Here is a 24,310-nt window from a genome sequence, read left to right as displayed (position 1 = left end):
TTAATAATTCAAACCAGAACGTTGGATTAGAACAGGACCTTGTCTGCAAGAATTCTACCTCAGATGCAAAGACAAGTAGAGTCTTAAAGTAAGAAGATAGAAAAGAGTATTTCAAACAAAGAGCATAGAAAGCAGGCAGGCGATGCTGTTATAATGTCAAGCAAAATAAACTTCAAACAAAAGTTAGAAAAACTGATTCAGAGAAGCACATCAGGAGGACCTGACAGTTTGGACCATGTGTACACTGGACATTGCTTCCTGAAACAGTGCTGAATGCTAAGGCAGTTTGTCTAACGCAGTAATGGTGTGTGACTTGGTTCAGTGCCTCACTCTTATATACTCCATACACAGGTCATCATGACATCATTTTTAAAAGAATCAGAGGGGAGATGTAAGTGGCAGAGCAAAGGATGTTCTCAGATATCTACACAAATTTGCCTTTGCATACAGTAGAATACTCATCCTCAGGAACCATGGAACTTTTAAAAGTATACCACGGTTTATAGTAGCATAAAGCAAGTCTTAACAGATAGACAAAAATGGAAACAATTTATTCTGTCTTATCACAATGGAATAAAAAAAGAAAATTTATTGGCTTGGAAAAATTAAATAACACATTGTTGAATAATGAGTAGAACACCATAGAAATCAGGAGGGAAAACTCCCTAGAATCAAATGAGAATGAAAACAACAAATCAGAAGACAGGGTACAGTGAAAGTAGTTCTAAGAGCGAAGTTTGTATGATTTGGTGCTTATATTAAAGTCACCAGAGTTCTCAAATTACTTAATGATTCATGCCAGGGTCGTAGAAAGTAAGTGCAAACCAAACCCCAGATCAGTAAATGGAAGAAATAATAGAATGCAGGAGAATGCAGGAGATGGCTAGTGGGTAAGAACACTGCTGCCCTTGCATAAGGGCCAGGTTCCTTTTCTAACACCACATGGAAATTCAATCATCTCAACTCTAGTTCAGGGGACCCAATGCCTTCTTGTTTCCATGGGCACCATGTACAAAAGTGATGGACATACCTGCAGGCAAAACATTCATGTACATAAAATTGTAAATTGTTTTAAATCATGGCAAAAATAAAATTGAAATGAGAAAACAGTACAAAAATTATGAACACGACTTGGTTCCTTGAAAAAATAAACATTGGCAAACTATAGTCAAACTAACAAAAAGGAATCTCTAGATATGTATTTACTGAAAGTAAACCATGAGGATGCGTACAGCTATGTCACAGAATATGAAGTGATTGAAGAAATAAAACATCATCCAACTATAAAAAACCTAGGCTGGGATGAATTCACAGTTGAATTTTGACAGACTTTTAATGAAAAATTAAGACTGTGCCCTTCACACAGTTAAATCAGAAAGGGAAGGAAGTCTGCCCATCTCTTATTATGTTGCCACCATTGCCCTGATACCATAACCAGGTAAAAACACACACAAAAGACAGTTGCAGGACAGTCTCCCTGATGTGTGTAAATGCCAAAGAACTCAGCATAATACTTTCAAGCTGAATTCTGCTTCACAGAAAAATGTTTTTCCAGAATCAAGTTGACTTCATTCCTGAAATGCAAGAGTGGTTCATTAAATGTAACGTGTGTTAACAGACTCAAGGACAGAAAACACTTCACCAGGGGAGGTGTAGAAAAGGACCCTTGGACAGCATCTGAAAAAGTTCAGCATTCATTCATGACAAATCAGAAACAGAAACAGAGCCTAACCATGCTAAGGACAAAGTACAACAGTCTTATACCAGCATACTACAAAGGAGAAAACATCCAAGGAAACGTATACAGGGAAAGATTTCTGAGTTCTCCAACTGGTGGAGTGCATGGCATCTTAGGTGGAACAAGACAAGAAGGAAATGAAAAAGATTGGAATAAAGGAAAGGAGCAAAGCATCCTTATTTCCAGGCGTGTGCCTGTACATAATAGAGGATGCCACGAAACTCTTAGATCTGATCAAAACTTTCAGCAAAATAGCAGGATCCAAAACCCACATGCAAACCTCAGTAACCCTCCTGTATATCAATAGCAAACAGGCTGAGAAATAAACAAGTTTAAAACAAAATTGATAATACACTTCACAAACACACACACACACCGCAAGAAAGAAAGGAAGGAAGGAAGGAAGGAAGGAAGGAAGGAAGGAAGGAAGGAAGGAAGGAAGGAAGGAAGGAAGGAAGGAAGGAAGGAAGGAAGGAAGGAAAAAAAGAAAGAAAGAAAGAAAGAAAGAAAGAAAGAAAGAAAGAAAGAAAGAAAGAAAGAAAGAAAGAAAGAAAGAAAGAAAGAACGAACGAACCTTGGAATAAATCTAGTCAAGAGTGTGAAAGACCTTGTCTTAGTCATGGAATCTCTTATAAAAGAAGCATTTAATTGGGATTGGCTTACAATTTCAGAGGTTTAGTTCTTTATCCTCATGTCTGGAAGCATGGCTGTGTGCACGCAGGCACGGTAGCTGAGAGTTCTGCATCTGAGTCCAAAGGCAGCAGAAAGGCAGACACTAGGCCTGGGTTAGGCCCTTAAAACCCTAAAGCCCACCCCCAATGACACACTTTCTCCAGTAAGGCCACACCTACTCCAGCAATGCCACACTTTCAGTCTTCCTCTTATAGAGCCATTCCCCGATAGCTGTGAATGAATCCGTGGGGTCATTCTCGTTCAGACCAGCACATCTCTAGAATGTACATTTTAAAAGCACAGGTGGAAAGGCCTTGAGACACTGCTGAGTCTGCTGTTACTGTTCTGAAAGAACATGTATTGCTGTGACAATTGATCTGATTGCCAGCTACACAGGATCTAGAATTGCTTAAGAGCTAGGGAGTTTCTGTATAAATGAGGTGGAAAGGCCCACTGTAAAAATAAGTAGCATTTGGACTGGAGTCCTGGACCACATCAATGTAAACAGTGAACTGAGCACAGGCATCTTTGTTTTCTCCCTCCGGATAAATGGGACCAGCTGCCTCATGTTGCTGCTGCTGCCAAGGCTTCCTGTTGTGCCATGTTGTAATCTCCACTGTGAAGCAAAAAGAACCTACTCTCCAACCTTCCTTCCTTCCTTCCTTCCCTCCTTCCTTCCTTCCTTCCCTCCTTCCTTCCTTCCCTCCTTCCTTCCTTCCCTCCTTCCTTCCTTCCTTCCTTCCCTCCTTCCTTCCTTCCTTCCCTCCTTCCTTCCTTCCTTCCTTCCTTCCTTCCTTCCTTCCTTCCTTCCTTCCTTCCCTCCTTCCTTCCTTCCTTCCTTCCTTCCTTCCTTCCTTCCTTCCTTCCTTCCTTCCTTCCCTCCTTTCTCCAATTCTATCTTTCCTTCCTTAAGTTGCTTTTGTCAGGTACTTTGTCACAAGAAGAGTAATTAGTATAATCACCCCAATCAATGAAGAGTCAGCGCAACTCCATCAAAATCCCATTATCATTTTTTACAGAACTAGAAAAAAAATCCTAAAATCTGAATGGAAGCACAAAATAGCTAAAGTAACTAAAGAAAAGAACAATGTTTAGGAAGCACCATAGTCAATAAACTCACCCTAGAGTGTCATAGTAACAAAACCTTGACCATTCTGGTACCAAACCAGATATGTGGAGCAGTGCACTAGAATAAAGCCACAGAACTGGCACCAGATTTCCAGCGAAGATGCCATAAGCATTCATTGAAAGAAAACCTCTTCATCAGTGGTGCTAGGAACTGGACATGTACATGAGGGAGGCAGATGTGTTCCCACCCTCATTTCTCACGCTGTGCAAAAGGTCGTTCAACACGGGTCCAAGGAAAGCTTGAAAATTGAAATCGATAAAGCGAAGCACAAGGTAGACAGTCACAGACTTAGCACAGGGAAGACTTTCTGAAAAGGATCTGTTTTTCTAGTTGGCTCTCTCCAACCTTTACATGGATTCCATGGATCGAGATCAGGTAATCAGGACTATACAGCGTCAGCCCTTAAGTCATCTTGATAACCCAGCAGCAGTTTGATCAGAGTGACAATGTATTAGTTTTATGTTGGAAAGAATAACTAAACTAAAACTAAAAACTAAATCTATGTTTAAACTATAAACTAAAGCCTATGTCCTTAAATTCTTTTGTATTGCCTTTCAGTAACAAGTAATTAGGGAGAAAGCCGCAGCCTTCAATTTTGCCACTAAATCCCTCCATCTTGAAAGAGCGAGGCAACAGTCTTGGTGACACTCTAGACCTGCAAAGGACTTAACAGTCCAGAAAGCAGAACAGAAAATTAACAAATGGGATTGCAAAAATTAAAAGGTTTTTGTACAGCAAGGGAAATGAGTTAGAAGAGAGCCTACAGATAGAAAAATGTGGTAGAATATATAATGAATTTAAAAAGCAAATACTAAGGAAGAAACAGTCCAACTAACAGGATAAATGGAGCAGAAGTACAAATGACTAATATACATGAAATATAAGTTCATCTTTAGCCACCAAGTAATTCAAGTTAAAGTGTAAAAAATGCCCTCTCTCCTTGGAGTGACGGTTGGAGTGGCTTTCATGTAGAAAACAATGAGGAACGGAAGCGCTCCGCCAAAGTGTGATGTAGGCTAGAGTGGAGTCAGCATGGCAGCTCCTGCATGGGGAAAAAGCATAGGACCCAGCTGTCTCGCTGGTGTGCTCTTCTCCCTGAAGGGCTCTGTGGCAGGTCTTTTGCTTCTCTCAGTACTATATATAGTGGTCACATTAAGAGACTCTGTTTAGGTTTCTGTCAACAAATGAATGAATAAAGATGTGGTATATATGCACAGCAGAGTTTTATTCAGCCACAGAAAACAAAAAATCATGTTAAACAAAGTAACATGGAAACTTAGAAAGGTGAATCATGTTTTCATTTGTGTGAATCTTGGATTTTATAAAGACATATAAAAGTATGAGAGAGAGAGACAGAGAGAGAGAGAGAGAGAGAGAGAGAGAGAGAGAGAGAGAGAGAGAGAATGAGAATGAATATATTAAAACTGAGAGCATCTGGTTTAGATGCCAGCCCTTGGAGGCAGAGGCAGGAGGGGTGTCTGTTGGAGGCCTGCCTGGTCTACAATTTAGGGCAAGTCAAGGCTATATAGTAAGACCCTGTCTCACAAAAACAGCAAGGAAGGCTGGCAGAACTAAGGGACTACTAGTAAGGTAGGAATTCAAAAGAATATGGGGGATGGATGTAGTCAAAGTTCGTGGTGTTACTTTTATGAACATCTTTATGAGACCCAATACTCACAAAAATGCACTAATAAAAAAGGTGAGATGCCCATCTATAATTGAGTTACAGAGTGAAGTGCTCAGACAGTAAAGGCCTTGTCACCAAGCCGGAAGACCTGAGTGTAATCCCTAGGGTCCTTGTGGTGGAAGGAGAGAACCTGCTCCTCCAAGTCGTCCTCTGGCCACACGTGATCTAGGGCATGCATACATGTGCACATGCGTGCCTGTACACATTGGCATAAACAAGAATGTGATTTAGAAGAATTAATTATATTTTCCTTATCCATTTTCTCCTGTGTCTTAAAAGTAATTACCATATGCACCAGTAGGAAAACTGAACTGAAACCGATTGCTATTTAAAGAATTTGAACCAAAGTTAAGATATCATAGTTTTCTAGTTAGAAAAGATCTTTGGAATAATCAAACACTTATTTATAGAGAAAAATGACATTTGGAACAGACTTCAGTAGCAGAGTAAACAAGACCCAGGTGTTCTGTCTGGTGGGCTGCCATCCCACTACCTCTTATCGTAAGCTAATTGGTATTTTATGAACCCCATAGGTGGTACAAAAAAAAAAAAAGTCCAACAGTTTTATGCATTTGGGAGTCAGGCATTTCATTTGTTTTCCTGGGGTTAACCTGTTCGTAGGCCAACTCTTGCTCACTTCTGTGATTGTGAAAATGTGATCTTCTCCAGAGATACCAAGGATTGCATAGAAATGTAAACATAGCGGAGACATCAAGGGGCTAAAACATGTTGCCTGTTTTGAATACATTAGGAACTATCACATTTGGTAAGAACAGAGCATCACAGCAGTTTAATAATATACAAAGCACGCAGACCTTGGATTAAGACAGATTTGGATGTGCATTCTTCTACAAATGGCATTTTATGTAAGGACCATTTTTGAAGCTCCGTGCTTCTTAAGTGTAAGAAATAAGGCCTCAACCTATAGCTGTGGTGGTTTATGGACTGCAGTTTGTTTCCTGTTCTTGTGTGTCAGACAAGTGACTATGACTGTATTTATATTTCAGAAAGCTGTTGACATGCTTTTGGACAATGAAGATAAAATTTCAGTGAGTCTTTTCATGTGCAATTGATCTGTTCTCTATTGCTAATAACGCATCACAGGCTGCAGGCTTGAGAGAAGAAAGGTTTACCTGGCTTACTGTCTGGTCCAAGGTCAAGAGGCTGTACTTGGTGATAGCCTTCTTGCTGGCAGAGTGACAGATCATTGTGGGGTGTCACATATCAGGACACAGGATGAGCCTGTGTCTTTGTGAGAGGTCAGGTATGCACCCTGGAAGGAAGAAGGCACGGGCGCTGGCTCTCTATGGCCAGGCCTGCTCCTTTAGAACTGCATGTTCTCAGGCTGCCTAACCACTCAGAAGCCAGTTGGTCCCTTTATATGATAATCAGTCACCTCCCACTAGGCCCTTCCTCAGAAAGAGTCCCACTTCCTTTTAGTGATTACATTAGGAACCAAGCATGGACTCCAGCTTCGGTGGGAACAAGGCAAATTCAGGCCATGGCAGGTGTAACTAGATGAGTGCAGTACTGTGCCTACGCTAAAGTGTCTCAGATTATTTTTCTCAGATTATTGTTCTCCTCATAACTGCTTTTTAATTTTTCTTCTTCCTCAGATTAAAAAAGTAGTAGAAGAATTAGAAGACAGACCAGAACTGCAGCATGTGGTGAGTGTTAGTCTCCTTTGCCCTTTTAATCCACCAGCAAACAACGCCTGTGTGTCTGTGGGGGTGGCCATGCAGGGAATGTTTCTTAGAGAGCACTGCGCAGATTGGCGTTTTGACCACAGACAGTATGCGGGTATTACTAGAATACTGACCACAGACAGTATGCGGGTTTTACTAGAATGGGACACATGCTGTGGAGGAACTAATCATAACACAGGTGGCTGGAGTTTGATTTACCAATTGAATTGGGACTTTTAAAAAAAGATATGTTCTGTTTTGCTATTTTTTTTTAACCATTCTTTGCCTGAGAGTGTCTTTCCTCTGTAGTTGCTACTAACTATAAGGCTGTTAGTCTAGGTTTCCTTGGAGGCTCCTTTGATTCCGTGGATCACGGCATCCAGCGAGTAAAGCAGGACGAGTGTCTTAGGTTTCTATTGCTGTGATCAAACTCAATGACCAAAAATAACTTGGCAAGGAAAGGGTTCATTGTTAGAACAACTCCCTCATCACTGAAGGGAGTGAAGCAGGAAGTCAGTGCAGGAACCTGGGGCAGGGGCTGGAGCACTGCCTGCCCTCATGAGTCCCTCCGTCTGCATTCTTCCGGGGTGTAAGACCGCCTGCCTAGGGCTGGCAGGGGCTGTGGTAGGTGAAGCGCTTAAACATCAACCAGCAATCAACAAAACGACCTACACATTTGTCTATAAATCCTATGGTGATATTTTTTCCAATTAAATTCCCTATACTAGATATATCTAAATTTGTGACAGGTTAACAAAAAACAGCCAGCACAAGGAGATAATTTTCTATATGATTTAAAAACATAAGAAATACTTGAGTGGTCATGGGGATTATTCCAGTAGGGATAATCTTTGCTCTGAAAGTGTAATGTTCTATTTCAAATTCAGCTTCTATGCAGAAGGCTCTGAGGATTCATGGATGGGAGTGTAAGCTGCATATATTGTGGTTTTGTTTATTGCTCAGGATATAATGCAGGATATAACTATTGCCATAGTTTTCATGACAGAAAAAAAAAAAAACCCTCAAGATTACCTGCTTACCCAAACAAGGCTCCACCCCACTAGTCATCTTAAAATTTTGTTAGAGACCAACAATTTCTGACCTGTTTAAGCCACAAACAGAGCTATGGGAAGCATTACTCTGCAACAGTGTCACCAGTGAAACGGTGGCAGATGTCACACTAAAATAATCCTCTCTGCCACCCAGAAGTATGCTGCCTATATTACAGGTGACTGGAAAGCTCCTCCTCAGGGAAGGTGCCATGTCCTGGCCACATCCAGGCAAGCAGCCTGTTTGAAGTCCTCATCAGACCTCAGCCAGCAAATGACCTCAGTGTGACTGTTCCATGCCCCCTTCTTGCCCCCCCCAGAGAAATGTGAACACATCAAGGGATGACTCCTGCAATACATATGCAGGTCTCAGCATGATCTATAGCAGCAAACTCACACTTTGTGGCAAACCGAGGTTCTTTGTCTATTACAAACCTATTCACTCATGGCCTGAGTGTGTGCTTTATGTGGTTAGTGTTATGGTGTCTTCCACTGGCTGGTGGGTTATAGGCTTGTGTTTTTATTTAACAGTAACACTGAGTGGCCATTTTGTGGTATTATATAATAAACTCAATCTTTTGAGTAAAAAGAAAGAGAAAAATATTCTCTTTGGTGTCCAACTGTTTGAAACAAATGTACTTTTTATTACTTGTTTTTGTTTTCTGGTACCATCAATATCGGTACAATTTAATTGCAAAAGGATCACATTAATTCTCTAAAAATGGATATATAGAGTATATAATGACTAATTTAGTTCTTTCTATGGTTTTTTAGGACACAAAGATGTTGAGACCCTACACCTTTTCATGTAAAAGAAAAAGACTTTTCAAAGACATATTATTTTTATTTTATGTGTAAGAATGTTTTACCAGCATGTATCTAAGTGTACTGTGGGTTTGCTGATGTGCATGGAGACCAGAAGAGGAAGTCACATCCCCTATAACTGGAGTTATGGACTGTATAAGCTGTCATGTGGGGTTCAGAACCCAACCCAGTCTTATCCCAGTCTTCTGCATTGCTGTGCTCTTAACACTGAGCCATCTGCCCAAACCCAAGAATAGAATTATTATCATCCAAGACTCTACCCAGGCAGTTGATTTCTAGAGCAAGTAGATGGTGATATTAAGTCTTAGCATCATTAATGCTTGTGTAGTGCTTGCATATGCCAAGCGTGGTTCTGTGTAAGACACAAATGGCAATTGCTTTGACAGTCATGACATTTTGTGCATGTGAAGATCCTAAGTCACAGCTGGGTAGGGACGTATCTAATTTTACACAGTTGTCAGTGGCCAGACAGGAGCTTCAGAATCTGTTCTCCAATCAGCATTTTCCACACCTTTTCACCTTCTAAGAACCTCCGTGGAAGGTGTCAACAATCAAAGGTACTGAAGTTAACCAAGTATTTTGTTCTTCTTATTCTGTTATTGTGGATTACCTTGTCCTGTTTAGTATTTGCACAAGCTCTTCAAGAGAGACCATCACAAGGGACAGCGCTACCATGAAAAACAGATCAGTCTGTATGCTGAATATGATCGACCAAACCTACTTCCCTTTCTTCGAGACAGCACCCATTGCCCACTTGAAAAGGTAAGCCACTGACTCCCCATGAGGAACCCTTAGAAATAGTTGTCATTTCATAAGCCAACTGTCAGTCTTCTCTCCCTGCCTGTGCTCAGTTACAGCGACTCTGATACTAGTACATCAGAAGCCCTGTGAGGACCCCAGCTATTCAATCACAGATCTCTAGGATTTAAAATCACCACAGTTCCTCAACTCAAAAGTTAATCGTAGGGTTTTTTAATGGAATTGTTCATTGCAAGAGAACTACTGATTTTATAACAATTCCTAACAAGTACCACTGTTTTAAAGGATAGTTTGTTCATTCATATGTCTATCATGTTCCTTAGCACATCTGTCACACTTTCTACCATATACTGTTTTCCCTTGCTTGATATTGTTTCATCTCCACAAAAGTATCTCTAGGTGGATAGAACCATCTGGTACCTGACAAATGGAGACTGTGGGTGTGAACAGGACAGCTGTAGGCTAGTACTGAGGGTGTGAATAGGGCAGCTGTAGGCTAGTACTGAGGGTGTGAATAGGGCAGCTGTAGATTAGGACTGGGATTATGAATAGAGCAGATGTAAGCTAGGACTGAGGGTGAGAACAGGTCAGGTGTAGACTAGGACTGGGTGTGTGAACAGGGCAGCTGTAGGCCAGGACTGGGGTGTAAACAGGGCAGCTGTAGGCTAGGACTGGGGTGTGAATAGAGCAGCTGTAGACTAAGACTGGGGTGTGAACAGGGCAGCTGTAGACTAGGGTTGGGGTGTGAACAGGGCAGCTGTAGGTTAGGACTGGGGTGTGAACAGGGCAGCTGTAGGCTAGGACTGGGAGTGTGAATGGGGCAGCTGTAGGTTATGCTAGGAATTTTACATGGGACAGCTGTAGACCAGGGCTAAGAAGCTGAGAGCAGACATGGAAACTAGGCCTCTGAACCTTAGGCTATCATTCTTCACTATGCTGAAGAATTTCTTTTCAGGTTTAAGATGTTAATTAAAACAAAAGCAAAGGCATTCCTTAGCATTGTAAGCATCAAGACAAATACAGCCTCAAACATGTCTTTGGTCTGTGTTTTACAGATGTGATCCTATGATTTAATCATGCCTAAGGGAGTTGCAATCCTTATAGTGTTAGCAGGTTTCTAACTGAATGTATGATCTCATATTAAACAACATTTGTGAGGTGACAGTGTATGTAATTTGGGTGAACACAACACTGACAAAAAGTTGATACAATTTCACTAATGGATTAAAAGAAACATTAGCTAGGATATATCAGAGTCAAGGCTAGATTAATTAAAAAACAGTCAGTTTAATTTCAGTTGGCAATATTTCACTTAATACCCTGAAATTTCCTTTTATCTTTATATTGAATCAAAAAAGGAGAGTCAGAGTGCTACATTTGCATCTTGTTTTACTCAATCTCTGTCAGTTATCTTACATTTTACTTATATTTTTCCTAAAATACCTGCTCTCTCTCTCTCTCTCTCTCTCTCTCTCTCTCTCTCTCTCTCTGGGAGCAGGGATGGGTGGGGGGTGTCTGTCTATCTTTTCCCCTCTATAAAATCCTCTAGAGGGATCACAGTGTCCAAACATTGGAGAATCTAAAATAATGTCACATTTGTGTCAATAAAGGAAGCTATCTTTGTCTAGGAAATACTGTATTTTTATGTTTCACTAAAATTCCTAGATATTCCTAGAGTCTCATCATTTTTAAGTACAATAATTTAAGGTAGTTAGTGTATCCATTTATAAATATTTTTGATAACTTAGGAAATTTAAATTTCAAAGACTAAGTATTGTAGAAAGTTGTCCTCCATATAGCATGACCTGTTGAACTCTCGACAGCTATAGTTCCTGGCAGGGGATCTGCATGAGGTTGAGACCTATAAGTACATATAAGCAGTAACAGGGTCAGGTGGTGTGCTCTGATTATCTGTGAGGGAGCATAAGCAGTTAACATACTGGCCACCGAGAATCTAAAGCATGGCAAATTAATGTAAATTACATTATCTACCTACTTAAGACTAAGTGGCTTCTGTGATGAACTATTCAAGTGAGGTTCATTTCTGGCCTCACTTGAATGATATGTGCAACTTGAAATATCCTGGTTTCATCTCAGTTCTAGTCCATGGTGATGCTCCCATTTCTCTCTCTCTCTCTCTCTCTCTCTCTCTCTCTCTCTCTCTCTCTCTCTCTTTCTCTCTCTCTTTCTATTTACCTACCTACCTATTTATGTACATTGATCTTTGTGATCAGCCCACCCCATTCCTTACTTGATTTAAATATAGTCTACAGGAAAAATTTAAATCAAATATCAAAATATCAACAGCTCTTGCTGTTGTTTCCTAGGATATATCACAGAGAAGACAGGGATGATTAACTCAAGTTGTTCTTTTTATGGCTTTGATTATTTTCAAAACAACCTGACTGGCTAATGGTTCCTAAATAACTACTTTAAATATGCCACCCAATTAACTTAGTCTGAAGCCTTTATTGACTCCTCATTTGAAAAAGTATTCATTACAGAGCCACTGTGCACTCAGGGCCTGGTGCACACAGGGTCACCGCAAAGGGAAGTCACATGACTAATGTGGGGACTGGTAAGCTTTCTTAGAGATAAAGAATTGGGAGGCCACCTACAGGATGAAGCCGGATGAATGCCTACAGTGTCTGGTCTAGTGTAGGGTCCTTGGCAGTATTTGTCTCCAGTCCTTCCTAGAGTAGGAAGTAATGAGGAAGCCTCAGAAAGCGGGGCACTGTAGAGGGGGTCAGGGAGGATAAAGCCACACTAGGATGACTGGACAAGACTGCAGGGCACCATGCCGGTAATGCAGGAGGGAGGTCTGGGAGACACTGGTTGTTTAAACAGTACCTCATTCAAGTGCTACCTTTCCATGGAGCTCGTCACAGGAGAACAGCATGAATTCAGTGCTGCTTCTCCATGCACGTGGTCCTCCCCTCTGCAATGTGTCAGTCACCGAAAGAGATGAGGCCATTGCTCTGTCACCCTACTTGTGCCCAAGAGCCGCCAGTGGACCTACTGTCTCTTCTCGTGCTTCTTTGCTTCTTGGCTCCTTCTTTGTCTCCTTGGATGCCATCATGGCATCACTGTCGTCCTCTTTGCTTCCTTGGTCCAACACGACGCTTCGGCATCCAGCAGGGAGAGCATAGTGAGCGGATGCCATTCGATTTAGAGCGAGCGATCGTGTTGTTCGTCAGTACACAGTCCATCCTTACAGTCCACAGGAGACAGTTCGTACAAATACTACAGATTCAGGTGGAAGCAATGCTGTAAACTGCAGCGTCTAGTGGAGAGTGAGCTTGAGGGGGGGCCTCCCAGCGTGACTTGTGCTTCTACTTACGGAATGCTGCATTGCCCTCCGTGCTCTCGGCTCCACCCTGTGGCTCGGGATGCTTTCGCCAGGGGGTGAATGAATGCAGAGCTCCACAGACAGGTGGCTTGTTTTATTTTATATATATATAATTTATATATATGTATATATTATATATATATTTTTAAGGAAAAAAAACAATGAAAAAAATCTTCCAAGTTTGTAAGTGACTTTAAGTAGCTCTCTTAATATTGTTTTAGTAACATTTCTCCCTGCTTTGATTAAAGGCACTTGAGATCTGTCAACAAAGAAACTTTGTAGAAGAGACCGTTTACCTTCTGAGTAAGTAGTGTTCATTTTAGTCCCATAAACAGCAGAATGCGGTGAGGATTTGCTGTAAAGTGTGCAAGAACAGACACAGATTTGTGGACATCCAGGCCTACTTTATATAAAAACATAATACAGGGAAAAGGAGAGTCCAGAGCACAGTAGAGTAGCGAGAGTTAGAGGAGCCATGTGTGGGAAAGAGCATCTAGCAATTGTGTAATAAAAGAAGCAACAAGCAAACAAAAGTGTATCACATTTCATAACAGATAAAACGTTGATGGGCTGACATGTTTTGGGTTGTTTTCCCCCTTTAGTTTATAATTAGCTCATATTTACCACACATTGATATGAAACAAATTCTGTTTTCAAAACTCACATCCTTAACAACTAGAATATGAGGCTTTGGAGCAAGAGAGCAGCTTCGTGATGTGTCACAGCTCTGAGCTCTCTCTTCCTCTGGCCCCTCCCTCCAGACATGCAGAACTTGTGACCATGCGCACCAGGGAACTGGACTAACTAACTGTCTCTGGCTCATTCCCCTGCCCGCCTACTGTGTTTCCCACACCGCAGCTTTCTTTCACACAACACTCACTGTCCCAGCTCCTCTGACCGTGGTTGAAAGTTGGCCCAGGCCTATTATACACCCTGTGTATAGAGTGACTGATTCATGGGTGTTCCACATCAACCCTGATCTGCTTACCTTAGAACTATTTGAGGCTGCATGTTCTACTTGAGCGTGGTTTGGGGCTACTCTTCACAATTTCAGGTAGCTCATTCATTTACTTCTCCAAACTCTATTCTTCCAGGAAGTATCTGCTCGAATTCACTTTTATCATGCCCTGGAAACAGTAGATGACTTAATTCATGACCCTTTACCGGTCTCTGCATGGAACAAGGGACAAAGCTAAATATAATAAGTCTTAGCCAGACAGTTGGCCTTCTACATGAACTCTAGTAATTTTGTAGAAATTAGAAAGTGCCAGTAAAGAAAATCAATGAGCAGAAGAGACAGAATGATTTAAAAGTTCTTTCAAAAATCTTAACTGTATCAGAATTTGAAATCCAAAACAATTGAAGACCTATGAGAAGGAAGGCAGAATCCCACAGACCTACGGCCAACTCCACTGAGCCATTTATGGCTACCTGATCTTGCTAAGTTACAAATACTGTATTCCCTCTTTTATTACAGATTAATAAATAAATGACAAGTAATGCTAAAGCCAGGCATGGTGGCAGACACCTTTAACCCTAGCACTTAAGAGGTAGAGACAAGCAGATTTCTCAGTCGAAAGCCAACCTGGTCTACCTAGTAGGTTTCAGACTAACTAGAGCTACATGGTAAAGCTCAGTCTCAAGAAAGAAAGAAGAGGAAAAGTGTTTTATAAATATTCAGTGTTTTAGGCTGGAAAGATAGTTCAGCAGTTAAGCGCATCTGCTGATCTTCCCGAGGATCTAGGTTCAACCCCTAGCCATCCAGGGCACATGTGGCTCACTGCTGTTTTGTAACTCTAGTTCTAGGGGATGCAATGCCTTCTCTGGTCTCCATGAACACCAGGCGCACACATGGTGCATGCACCCTTACACATAAAATTAAGTATATTGAATAAAATACAAATAATAAGTTATTTTTAAAATGAAGTATGGACTGTAATAAAGCATCCTGCTTAGAATCTTAGTGAGGGTAAATGGTGCCATCCGCATAACATCATCCTAGGAATATCTCCACATCACGTGAGCACTAAGTAGGAAATCACAGGGCATGCTAGTGTCACATAAGAAAGTCAGCCTTGGTCTTATCTTCCAAACTTTGCAAACCAATGAAGAAATATGCTATTTCTTTTTAAAATGAATTAAGTATCCTGCACTTCCTCACCCCACCTAGGCCGAATGGGAAACAGTCGAAGTGCCCTCAAGATGATTATGGAGGAACTGCATGATGTTGATAAAGCTATTGAGTTTGCCAAGGAACAAGATGATGGAGAGCTCTGGGAAGATCTGATTCTGTATTCCATCGACAAACCACGTAAGCAGAAAGGCCATTTAATTTTAAATCTTTTTGTCAGTATAGATTATAGTCAGTTATGTGAGGAAGAATTATCTCAGGATACATTGGGCTAAAATTATGACCAAGTGGGTTGGTCAAGGACTTTAATCCCCAGGACCCACAGGGTGGAAGGAAATTACTCCCTTAAGTTGTCCACACTTTAACCTCCACACATGAATAGCACTCTTTCTCCCTTTCTCCCTCTTTCTTCTCTTTGTCTGTCTGTTTCTCTCTCTCTGTATCTCCCTCCTTCCCTCCCTCCCTCACACACACACACACACACACACACATATACACACAAATTAATATATGTGAACAAACAGATAAATAAATGTAATGAAGTCATGAAATCTTAATAGTAGAGTAAGGGGACATTTTGAGCTTTTGAGTTGCCCTCGTGTTCCTTTCCAGCACCGTTTCATCAACACAGTCCTGGGAGCTGGTAAGTGCTGCAGCTCAGCTCAGCCACCAGAGCAGTGCTCTCATCCTACAGCTCTCCTCCCTACAGCTCTCCTCCCTACAGCTCTCCTCCCTATAGCTCTCCTCCTCCCTACAGCTCTCCTCCTCCCTACAGCTCTCCTCCTCCCTACAGCTCTCCTTCTCCCTACAGCTCTCCTCCTCCCTACAGCTCTCCTCCTCCCTACAGCTCTCCTCCTCCCTACAGCTCTCCTCCCTACAGCTCTCCTCCTCCCTACAGCTCTCCTCCTCCCTACAGCTCTCCTCCCTACAGCTCTCCTCCCTACAGCTCTCCTCCTCCCTACAGCTCTCCTCCTTCCTACAGCTCTCCTCCCTACAGCTCTCCTCCTCCCTACAGCTCTCCTCCTCCCTACAGCTCTCCTCCCTACAGCTCTCCTCCCTACAGCTCTCCTCCTCCCTACAGCTCTCCTCCTTCCTACAGCTCTCCTCCCTACAGCTCTCCTCCCTACAGCTCTCCTCCTCCCTACAGCTCTCCTCCTCCCTACAGCTCTCCTCCCTACAGCTCTCCTCCTCCCTACAGCTCTCCTCCCTACAGCTCTCCTCTTCCCTACAGCTCTCCTTCCTACAGCTCTCCTCTTCCCTACAGCTCTCCTCCCTACAGCTCTCCTCCCTACAGCTCTCCTCCCTACTGCTCTCCTCCCTACAGCTTTATTGTGATTTTGGTAGTGACCGCTTTTAGTTAGGGGCCTCTATTCTCATGTGATTAGCTTACATTTAAAATCAACCTTGAAGACTTTCTTTCTTGAAACTACAAGATACCTAACATGGTTGTAACTTGAGTTTTGTGACCACAGATAAGTTAAAATTCTCACGTCCTCTGTCTGTAAAAGAAAAGCACAGTATATGCTGACCTTGCACAATATTAGAGCGCACAGTAGCAGGCTGACCAGGTTCTCTGCACGTGAACAAAGGTGGTCACTCAACTTTTCTAAAATGTTCTCATTTTCTCCTTTTTGTCTTAGAGGAAATTAGTTCTTATGAGTGTAATTTAAACTTAAAGAGGATTGGTTCTTGAGAATTTATAAATTTATACTTTTTTAACACATTTCTTGAAGGAATAGGTTCAGTTACTTTTGATCTAAAGTTGGATTGTGCACAAAGTTCATTCTGATATTGCTCATGTGCTATTTGGACTTAACCTGGTGTTTTGTAGCATTTATCACTGGCTTGTTGAACAACATTGGCACACACGTGGACCCGATTCTACTGATCCACCGAATTAAGGAAGGAATGGAGATTCCCAATTTGAGAGATTCCTTGGTTAAAATTCTGCAAGATTATAACTTGCAGGTCAGTATTCTTACTTAGATGAGCATCTGAGTGGGTGAGTGAGCGGGTGAGTGAGTGAGTTCATGTCTAGATAAGTATTTGTAAGCCATTTAGACGCCTGTTTAACTTTGCAATTTAATATTTGGAAACCTATTCAAATAGAGAAACTGAAAAACATCTCTGCTTCAGGAAGCTTTTTCACTGTGTGTAAATAGAGCACAGCACTGAAGAAGACATGTGAGTAAGTTACAAAGACTGAACTGGCCACAAAAATTTTCTAAGAGAAAATAAATACTGTATTTACTTAAAGTGTATCTTTAAACACTTGGAATAATTGTGCAGCCGTTGAAGGAATCTCTTGTCTGAAACACTTAAACACAGAATCTAACAGCTTTTGTCTGATTGGTACAATAATGCTTTATTATTAGCCCTTTAGTTCAAAATTTGTGATAAGAAAAATAGAACCCATATTCTCATATAAATAACTAATATGCTAGTTACTAAGTATTCTAACCTTTTTTCTTTGAGAGAATTGAACAGTGACTATGTTTCAGAATCCTGGCTGCTTCCTTAATACTTGAATCTATTTAAAATACATTTACATGCAGACTGTTTTTTCTACAATTACTTGAAAGTGTTGTTGTTGTTGTTGTTATAATAGAAGAATTTGCTTTCCTGGAAACAGTATACATTTTTCAGTTCGTAAGAACACTATGATGTAGATAAGTCAGATCAGATCGCTGGTCACTGTGAAGGGTACAAGGTAAAGGACTGCCTGCTGAACTCAGGGTGATGCCCCAAGAATCAACAAGAAAACCTGCAGGACTTATAACATCTGGTACTCTGGATACTGTTACTTAGCATCCTCATAGCTGTAGTGAAGGTGTTCAAAAGTGGGGTGGGGATAAAGGTGGTCAGAGTTGAAATAGGTGGGAAATTGAGAAGCTGGGGCCTTGTGGAACTAACCAAACAGACTCTAAGAAATGGCTGGTGCAGACAAGGGGGGCTACGGAGGAAATGTCAGCATCCTCGTGGTCCTCACGGAACTGTGGGTGACTGCAAGGCACAACCTGAAAGGAGAGGGTTTGTTCTGTAGACTGGGCTGGACAGTCCAGAACTTTTACTTGGAAGCACTGTGTAGGGGATGGGATTAGTTAAGAAGTAATATGTGTCAGGCTGGAGAGATGGCTCAGTGGTTAAGAGTACTGACTACTCTTCCAGAGATCCTGAGTTCAATTCCAGGCAACCACATGGTAGCTCACAACCATCTGTAATGGGATCTGATGTCCTCTTCTGATGTGTCTGAAGACAGCTATAGTGTACTCATATACATAAAATAAATCTTAAAAAAAAAAAAAAGAAGTATGTGTCACATTGAGGCCAAGAACTGAGGCCTAATCTTAGGCTGATAGTGATGCCAAAGACTTTGGAGGGTTTCAGATAATAGTGAAATTATTCGAGGGAGAAAGAAAAAGGCAGTGAGAATAAGGATCTAAGAACTGGCCAGTAGGGGGGAGCAGGGAACAGAGAAGTTCCTACTTTTTGCAGTTGCCTAGGTATGCAGAACAGTAGGCCAGACAAGGAAGCATCATCTCAGGCTTGGAAGTGCACTTTGGGGAAAATGGTGTCATGTCCAACCTTGTAATGCCCTTTATCCCCTGTAAGTAAGATGGACAGTGCCCTGTGCTTTGGTGGGCCCTTCCTAACTGAGGTATAGCAGAATACGCTTGAGGCATCAAGTCTAAAGCTATGGTGGAGTGTCTTAGGCTACGGTCACACCCATGCATGTCAGATAGTGGGATGCTTAGACTGGTGCTCAGAACTGGGCTTCTGGGGTGAAACTGTGCTTGTGTTGCCAGCTCTCTCCACAGCTGATGCCAGCAAAGGCAGCTGGCACATGCCTCACTGGGCTCTGGTTGTGAAGCTCAGACACACTGCTGCTGTCTTGCTGTTCATTCACTTCTCTGAACAAATTTGCATAATACTGAAGCAGCTGAAATACAAACCATTAGATACAAAACAAATGTTTAACATAAAAATGGTCTTCTAAAATAGCTGGTAAACCAGTATCATCTTAATTATAAATGTATAGAGATCTTTTCCTTAGCCCAGAAAATATGCAGTTGGGTGCATATTAAAGATCCCCAGAATATTTTGACCAATGGGTCCAGAGAGCCACTGTTACTCATCAGGCTCTGGGTAGAAAAACCACTAGGAGGAAAGGGAAGGGTGGGAGAGGCAAGGGCAGAGCCAGGGAACCCACACTAGTGCTGCCCAGTTGGAGCTCAGAGGCCTGCCGCTTCCCCTCCCCTTCCCCCTCCCCCTCTCCCTCTCCTCCCCCTCTCCCTCTGTGTCTGTGTGTGTCTCTGTGTGTGTGTGTCTGTCTGTGTGTGTACGTGTGTTGACTGTTAATTCTCATTAGTGGCCATTTATTTATCTCCTTGCCTAAGCAACTTGGGGGGGGGGCGGTGGATAATGTAAAAATATCCCAGGTCTCTGGAGCCTTTGCTGACCCGGAAGATTTCTCACAGACATACTTTTATTTCACTGTATTGGTCTTTTTTTTTTGTTTGTTTCATAAAGCTATAATTTACGTTCTCATTAATAATAAGAGTTCAATCCCATAAATCCCCCAAGTTTGAGGGCATTACTACAGACTTATGAATTTCCATGGATCCTGTGTGTGACATAAAGCACGATATGAAGAGCCTTCGGCCAAAGGCCAGGGTCCTTGGTCCCGGGTGTGCTGCCATGCGCTCTCAGTGTCCCTTTCAGACTATGAAAGAGAAGAGCTCTTCCCATGTGATGATTTCATACTTTGTAACCTGACAGCTCCCTCAGATACTAAGGAAATTAGGGAAACAGAAATCATCAACTTTGTCACAAAGCACTTTGTTTTTGACAAATGTTTTAGGTCTGTAGTGGGTCTATAATTAGCATTAGCCCCATTGCTTGGAGTGGAAGACTGAGGCTCCAGAAGGTTGATGAGGTATTGGTATGGTAAGATACGGAACCAGTTTTAAACTCAGGCTCGCAGAGGAAATCCCGTGCCATTTTCATCCAGGACTGCATCAGCTCTAGCACATAATCCCTGGAAGCTGCCAGGGAGGGCCACTGCCTGGCTTTGCCCTCATGATAACACCTCTGGAGAGACAGCCAGCCTGTGTGAACTTGTTCCTAAAGAGGCAGGAGCACGGAAAAGAGGCAGGAGCACGGGGACCCAGCCTGGACCGCCTCTGAGTCCCTGTTGCAGGCAGAGGCCTGACCCTGTACAGGCCAGCAAGTGATGTGGCATGAGTCCTCTTCCCCACAGGGCACTCAGCCTCTCCAGGTCTGCAAAGGCATTTCCCTCTACTAAACCTGTAGTTGCCCAGTAGTTTCCTACTTAAAATTGAAAACACATCAATTTACAGAAATCGACAACTTTCTTGTTTGTCTTTTTTTGAAGGAGGGGCAAATTTCTTTTTCACTTTTATTATCTAACCTCTCTGTATCTTTTCTGAGATGGATTTTAAACTCAAATTCCTAAAATAAGCTTTTAAGACAAAATGGATTTTTTTCTTTACAGATTATTTGATCTTACCACCACAGTTGAGTGATGCCAGCCCGCCATCACTTCCTTGATCCGTTTAGTCCTTAAATACTTTGTGCTATTATGAATTAATTACAGTCGTGATTTTAAGGTTTTTATAAACTGAAAAGCAAACCTTTGAGCTTATCTTTCCCATTTGTTTTCCTTTCTGGGCTTAGTCAACTTTGGTAGTCCTCCAACAAGAGGGAAGCTGCCCAAGCAGAACTAAAGGCCCATGACACCAGTGGCCCTGGCCAGGTTGCAGGTGAGGAAGTCCTGGGGCTAGGATGCCAGGTCGCCGGCAGCCAGCTGCATTCCAAGGACAGGCACATGCAGAGTGAATAAGGCACGGCCAGCAAATCCCAGGTTGAGAGTCTTTTCAAAGAAAAACTGCAGAAACTTGGCAGTTCTTCTAGCACAGCCTCCACAGCAGCTGTTTCTACAGAACCATAATGATCTCTCTGATATGTGGTTCTTTATTGCTTTGTGAAATATATGTCGGGCTAGAATTTTCCATTTACTTGCGATTATTATCCTTAGTGATGTGCTATAGAGTAATCAGGAAGGTAGATTATTATCCTTAGTGATGTGCTATAGAGTAATCAGAAGGGCAAAGCTAAGGTCTCTTGTCAGTTGTCAATGCCTTAAGTATGTTCTCACTCGTGGAATGTAGACTGTTGACTGTAGTTGTAGTTTTTCTTTAAAGGACAAAGGGAAAGTGGAGAGGAACAAGGGTGGTTGAAAGAAGAATGGACGAGGTTGGTCCTTTAGTGTGGATAATGTGGGGACAGTGGAAGGTCATTCTATAGGGAAGAATTTCTAAAAAGATAGTATTGTTTCTTCTGAGCAATGTTAATAAATAGTTTTTGAGATCAAAATATGATTATGAAGTTGAGGGAAGGCAGTGGTTTATCTTGGACAGAGTTCTTATACCAGAAGTGTTGCTAAGCCAGGCTGATAATCATGTGACTCTTATTGTCCAGCTGCTGAGATCTCATAGATACAGAGATGTCCCAGCCAGCTCCTAAGCCTGGCCCTTTAATACACTCATCACTCTGAAAGGTCACACCCCACAGCCTGCAAGCTGTCCTCGGCAAAGTTAAGCTATGCTGTGATTTTATAGCTCCTAATTTTCATGTTCTGTCTGGTGCCTGGCCCCTCCATGTTCCTGTCACGGCAGCCAGTCCAGACTGTCATGTGGTGAAGAACTTTTACCACCTCCCAGAGGAAACAAGAGACAGACATCTTCCTTTGTTTGGGAATTTTTCATGGTTCTCCACATCTCCATCCCGTGCCTGAGGGGAAGTTGCTCCTTCCCCTTGATCTCCCACTCAGGTGGTTGTCACTGATAGAATGAAGTGACCCTGCCCTTTTCTTGCTCTGCAGATCCTAGCTCCTATGGTCGCAGGGCCCTTTTCCTTAATGAAGTCCATCTCTGTCAGCGCCATACACCAACCACCCTACCACTTCCCTTTCTTCTATTTAACAGTTCGAACTGATTTTGTTTCTGAAAGTGACATCAGAGAGAAACCAGCACAAAAAAGAGAGCGCTCGCACAGCAGTGGGCTGTTGTCTAAGGCACTGGCTCCCTGGTTGCCTGAGACTGTTGCTGATGCTGAGTCAGACTTGTCTACCGACTCTCACCTTCGGATTATTGCCTTACTAGGTCTCCTTCTTTCCTTCCTTCCTTCCTTTCTTTCTTTTGCTCGTTCTTTCTTTCTTTCTTTGGTGTAGAGCCTTGGATTTTGATCAAATTAGGCAAAAAATATCACTATACGTTTCCTTCCCATGGATTCTTGACTCTTGACGACTAACAACATTCCTTGCAAACACTGTCTGAGCAGGCAGGTTGTGCCTGCTTAGAAAATGCTTCGCCCTAGGCAGTTCTGTTTTCCTCACAGCCTGTGGCCTATGTTTGTTCTACAAGCTGTATCCTCCGTCCTTCAGTCACTGCCCAGGCATTGTGGCCTGGAGAGTGTCACAGTGCTTCCAGAGCCCACACCAGAGAAGCTAAAACTGAGCTGATTAGTTAGTTGCTGGAGGCCAGCAGCCTCACAGAGTTACTGACCATTTTTCTGAAAGTTTGTCAGCATCAATATTTTGCAGGTAACTTTCTTGGTGTATTGTTTTTCTACTCTTTCTGTATGCTGTAATGACTTTTGATAAAAACCTTAACATCTTTTTTTTTAAATTGGTTTTTTTGTTATTTTATATGTATATGTATATATATGAGCCCCTCCGAAAATAGTATCAAAATAGACATAAGAAGATGAAAATCACAAAGCCTTGCTTCTTACAAACACTGAACCCACAGGTGCAGAACTATAATCATCAGTCTGGGTCCCAGGTGTGTGTTGTCATGTAACCGGAGGCAGCCTCTAGCTGGAGTCACCCAGGGCTGATGTTCTTGGAGTTTGAAGGGGAATTCAGGTCATTGTGTGTGGTTGCTATGGAGAACCATGGTCCCATTCCCAGTGGTGTCACTTTACACTGTGGAAGATAATTGCATACCTGGGTTTTGAACTGAGTGACATCAGTGTGAAGAAAACCAAGGGGTATGGAGCTCATGCAGTGGCCCGGGCACAGGCAGGCACGGGCTTCTCTGCACACCTCTCATCTGTACCTACTGCCTGCCTTGCTCATGGGCCCAATATTTGTCAGAGAGTAGATGGGTTTATTGAATGACTAGATGGCTTTGAAATGACAAGTCTTCCATCCTGTGCAAAGATCTGAAGGTTGGGCTCTGAGTCATTCAAAAACCAAAGTGCCAGCAAATAACCACGGTCCTCTATGGCAGCCACATGCAAAGTGCAGAAGCCCGTGAGAGAGCAAGAGGACTGTAGTCTTCACAAGACTTCGGAGTTTGTATTGACTTTACCAATGCTACAGTGTTCTCATAAACAAAATGTGAGGAATAATGTCTGGCTTACTTGACAGTGTTTGGTGGGCGAAAGATCCGATAAATGTCCTGACATCGTCCGATTCCTCAGTTAGACCCACACACACTTGAGTTACCAATGGTCTTTCTTTTTAAACATGTACATTAGATTCTACTTCGGGAAGGCTGCAAGAAAATCCTCGTAGCTGACTCTTTGTCGTTGCTGAAAAAAATGCACCGAACCCAAATGAAAGGCGTTCTGGTCGATGGTGAGTAAATCTGGAAGGGCACTGTGAACCCTGAACCATGCTTCCAAGGGAGGCCAAGCAAATAGCAATGTGCTCAACCTGCTGTGTGTGTGTTTTCTTACAGAAGAGAATATCTGTGAATCGTGCCTTTCTCCCATCCTCCCAACAGGTAAGATGCTTAGAAAGGAAAGTATTTATTTCGTGTTCATGTGGAATTAAGATTTTGAAATTAGCTAATTACTGCCTGAAAATTACATGGCTTCGCAGTTGAAGGATTTCAGCCCCTTCCCTGTGCTTGTGACCGCTGCTGCTCCTGAAGGAGCAGTGTATCTGCAGCCACAAGCTTTGCAAGAACCCACAGGTTCTTCAAAGGCTGCCGTGGCCTCAGTTCTGGGCACCGTTGGCCCGAGAGCCAGGACTTCCAACATGCTGATGCTAACGCATCCAGCGAGGGCTGGTCGTGAGAATCTTCAAAAGTAAAGCCAAGCCAGATGAAAGCTAACCATGAGGCCGCATATCTCTGTTCTGAGGGAAGACCTACGTGGATGTCCGGGGGCGGATGAGAGACTTCGTCTCCACAGTCGGTCTAGGCACCCAGACTGTCTTCATGGCAAGAGTGCTCAGCGTCAAACTGGCTGGCTC

General features: G+C 42.5%; 1 protein-coding gene across 1 annotated transcript in view; it reads left to right on the top strand.

The window, feature by feature from the left end:
* The window catches only part of Vps41 (VPS41 subunit of HOPS complex), a 163,892-nt gene that overhangs the window by 136,414 nt on the left and 3,168 nt on the right, over positions 1 to 24,310 (top strand). The window contains exons 20-27 of the mRNA XM_052156691.1: positions 6,234 to 6,275; positions 6,843 to 6,893; positions 9,410 to 9,547; positions 13,142 to 13,196; positions 15,064 to 15,204; positions 16,856 to 16,992; positions 23,590 to 23,689; positions 23,793 to 23,837. Of these exons, the coding sequence (XP_052012651.1) occupies positions 6,234 to 6,275; positions 6,843 to 6,893; positions 9,410 to 9,547; positions 13,142 to 13,196; positions 15,064 to 15,204; positions 16,856 to 16,992; positions 23,590 to 23,689; positions 23,793 to 23,837 (709 nt within the window). The remainder of the gene's footprint in view (positions 1 to 6,233; positions 6,276 to 6,842; positions 6,894 to 9,409; positions 9,548 to 13,141; positions 13,197 to 15,063; positions 15,205 to 16,855; positions 16,993 to 23,589; positions 23,690 to 23,792; positions 23,838 to 24,310) is intronic.

The sequence above is a fragment of the Apodemus sylvaticus genome, chromosome 14 (genome assembly GCF_947179515.1).
Source record: "Apodemus sylvaticus chromosome 14, mApoSyl1.1, whole genome shotgun sequence".
NCBI classification, from domain to species: domain Eukaryota; kingdom Metazoa; phylum Chordata; class Mammalia; order Rodentia; family Muridae; genus Apodemus; species Apodemus sylvaticus.
This window is presented reverse-complemented; position numbering and strand designations above follow the sequence as displayed.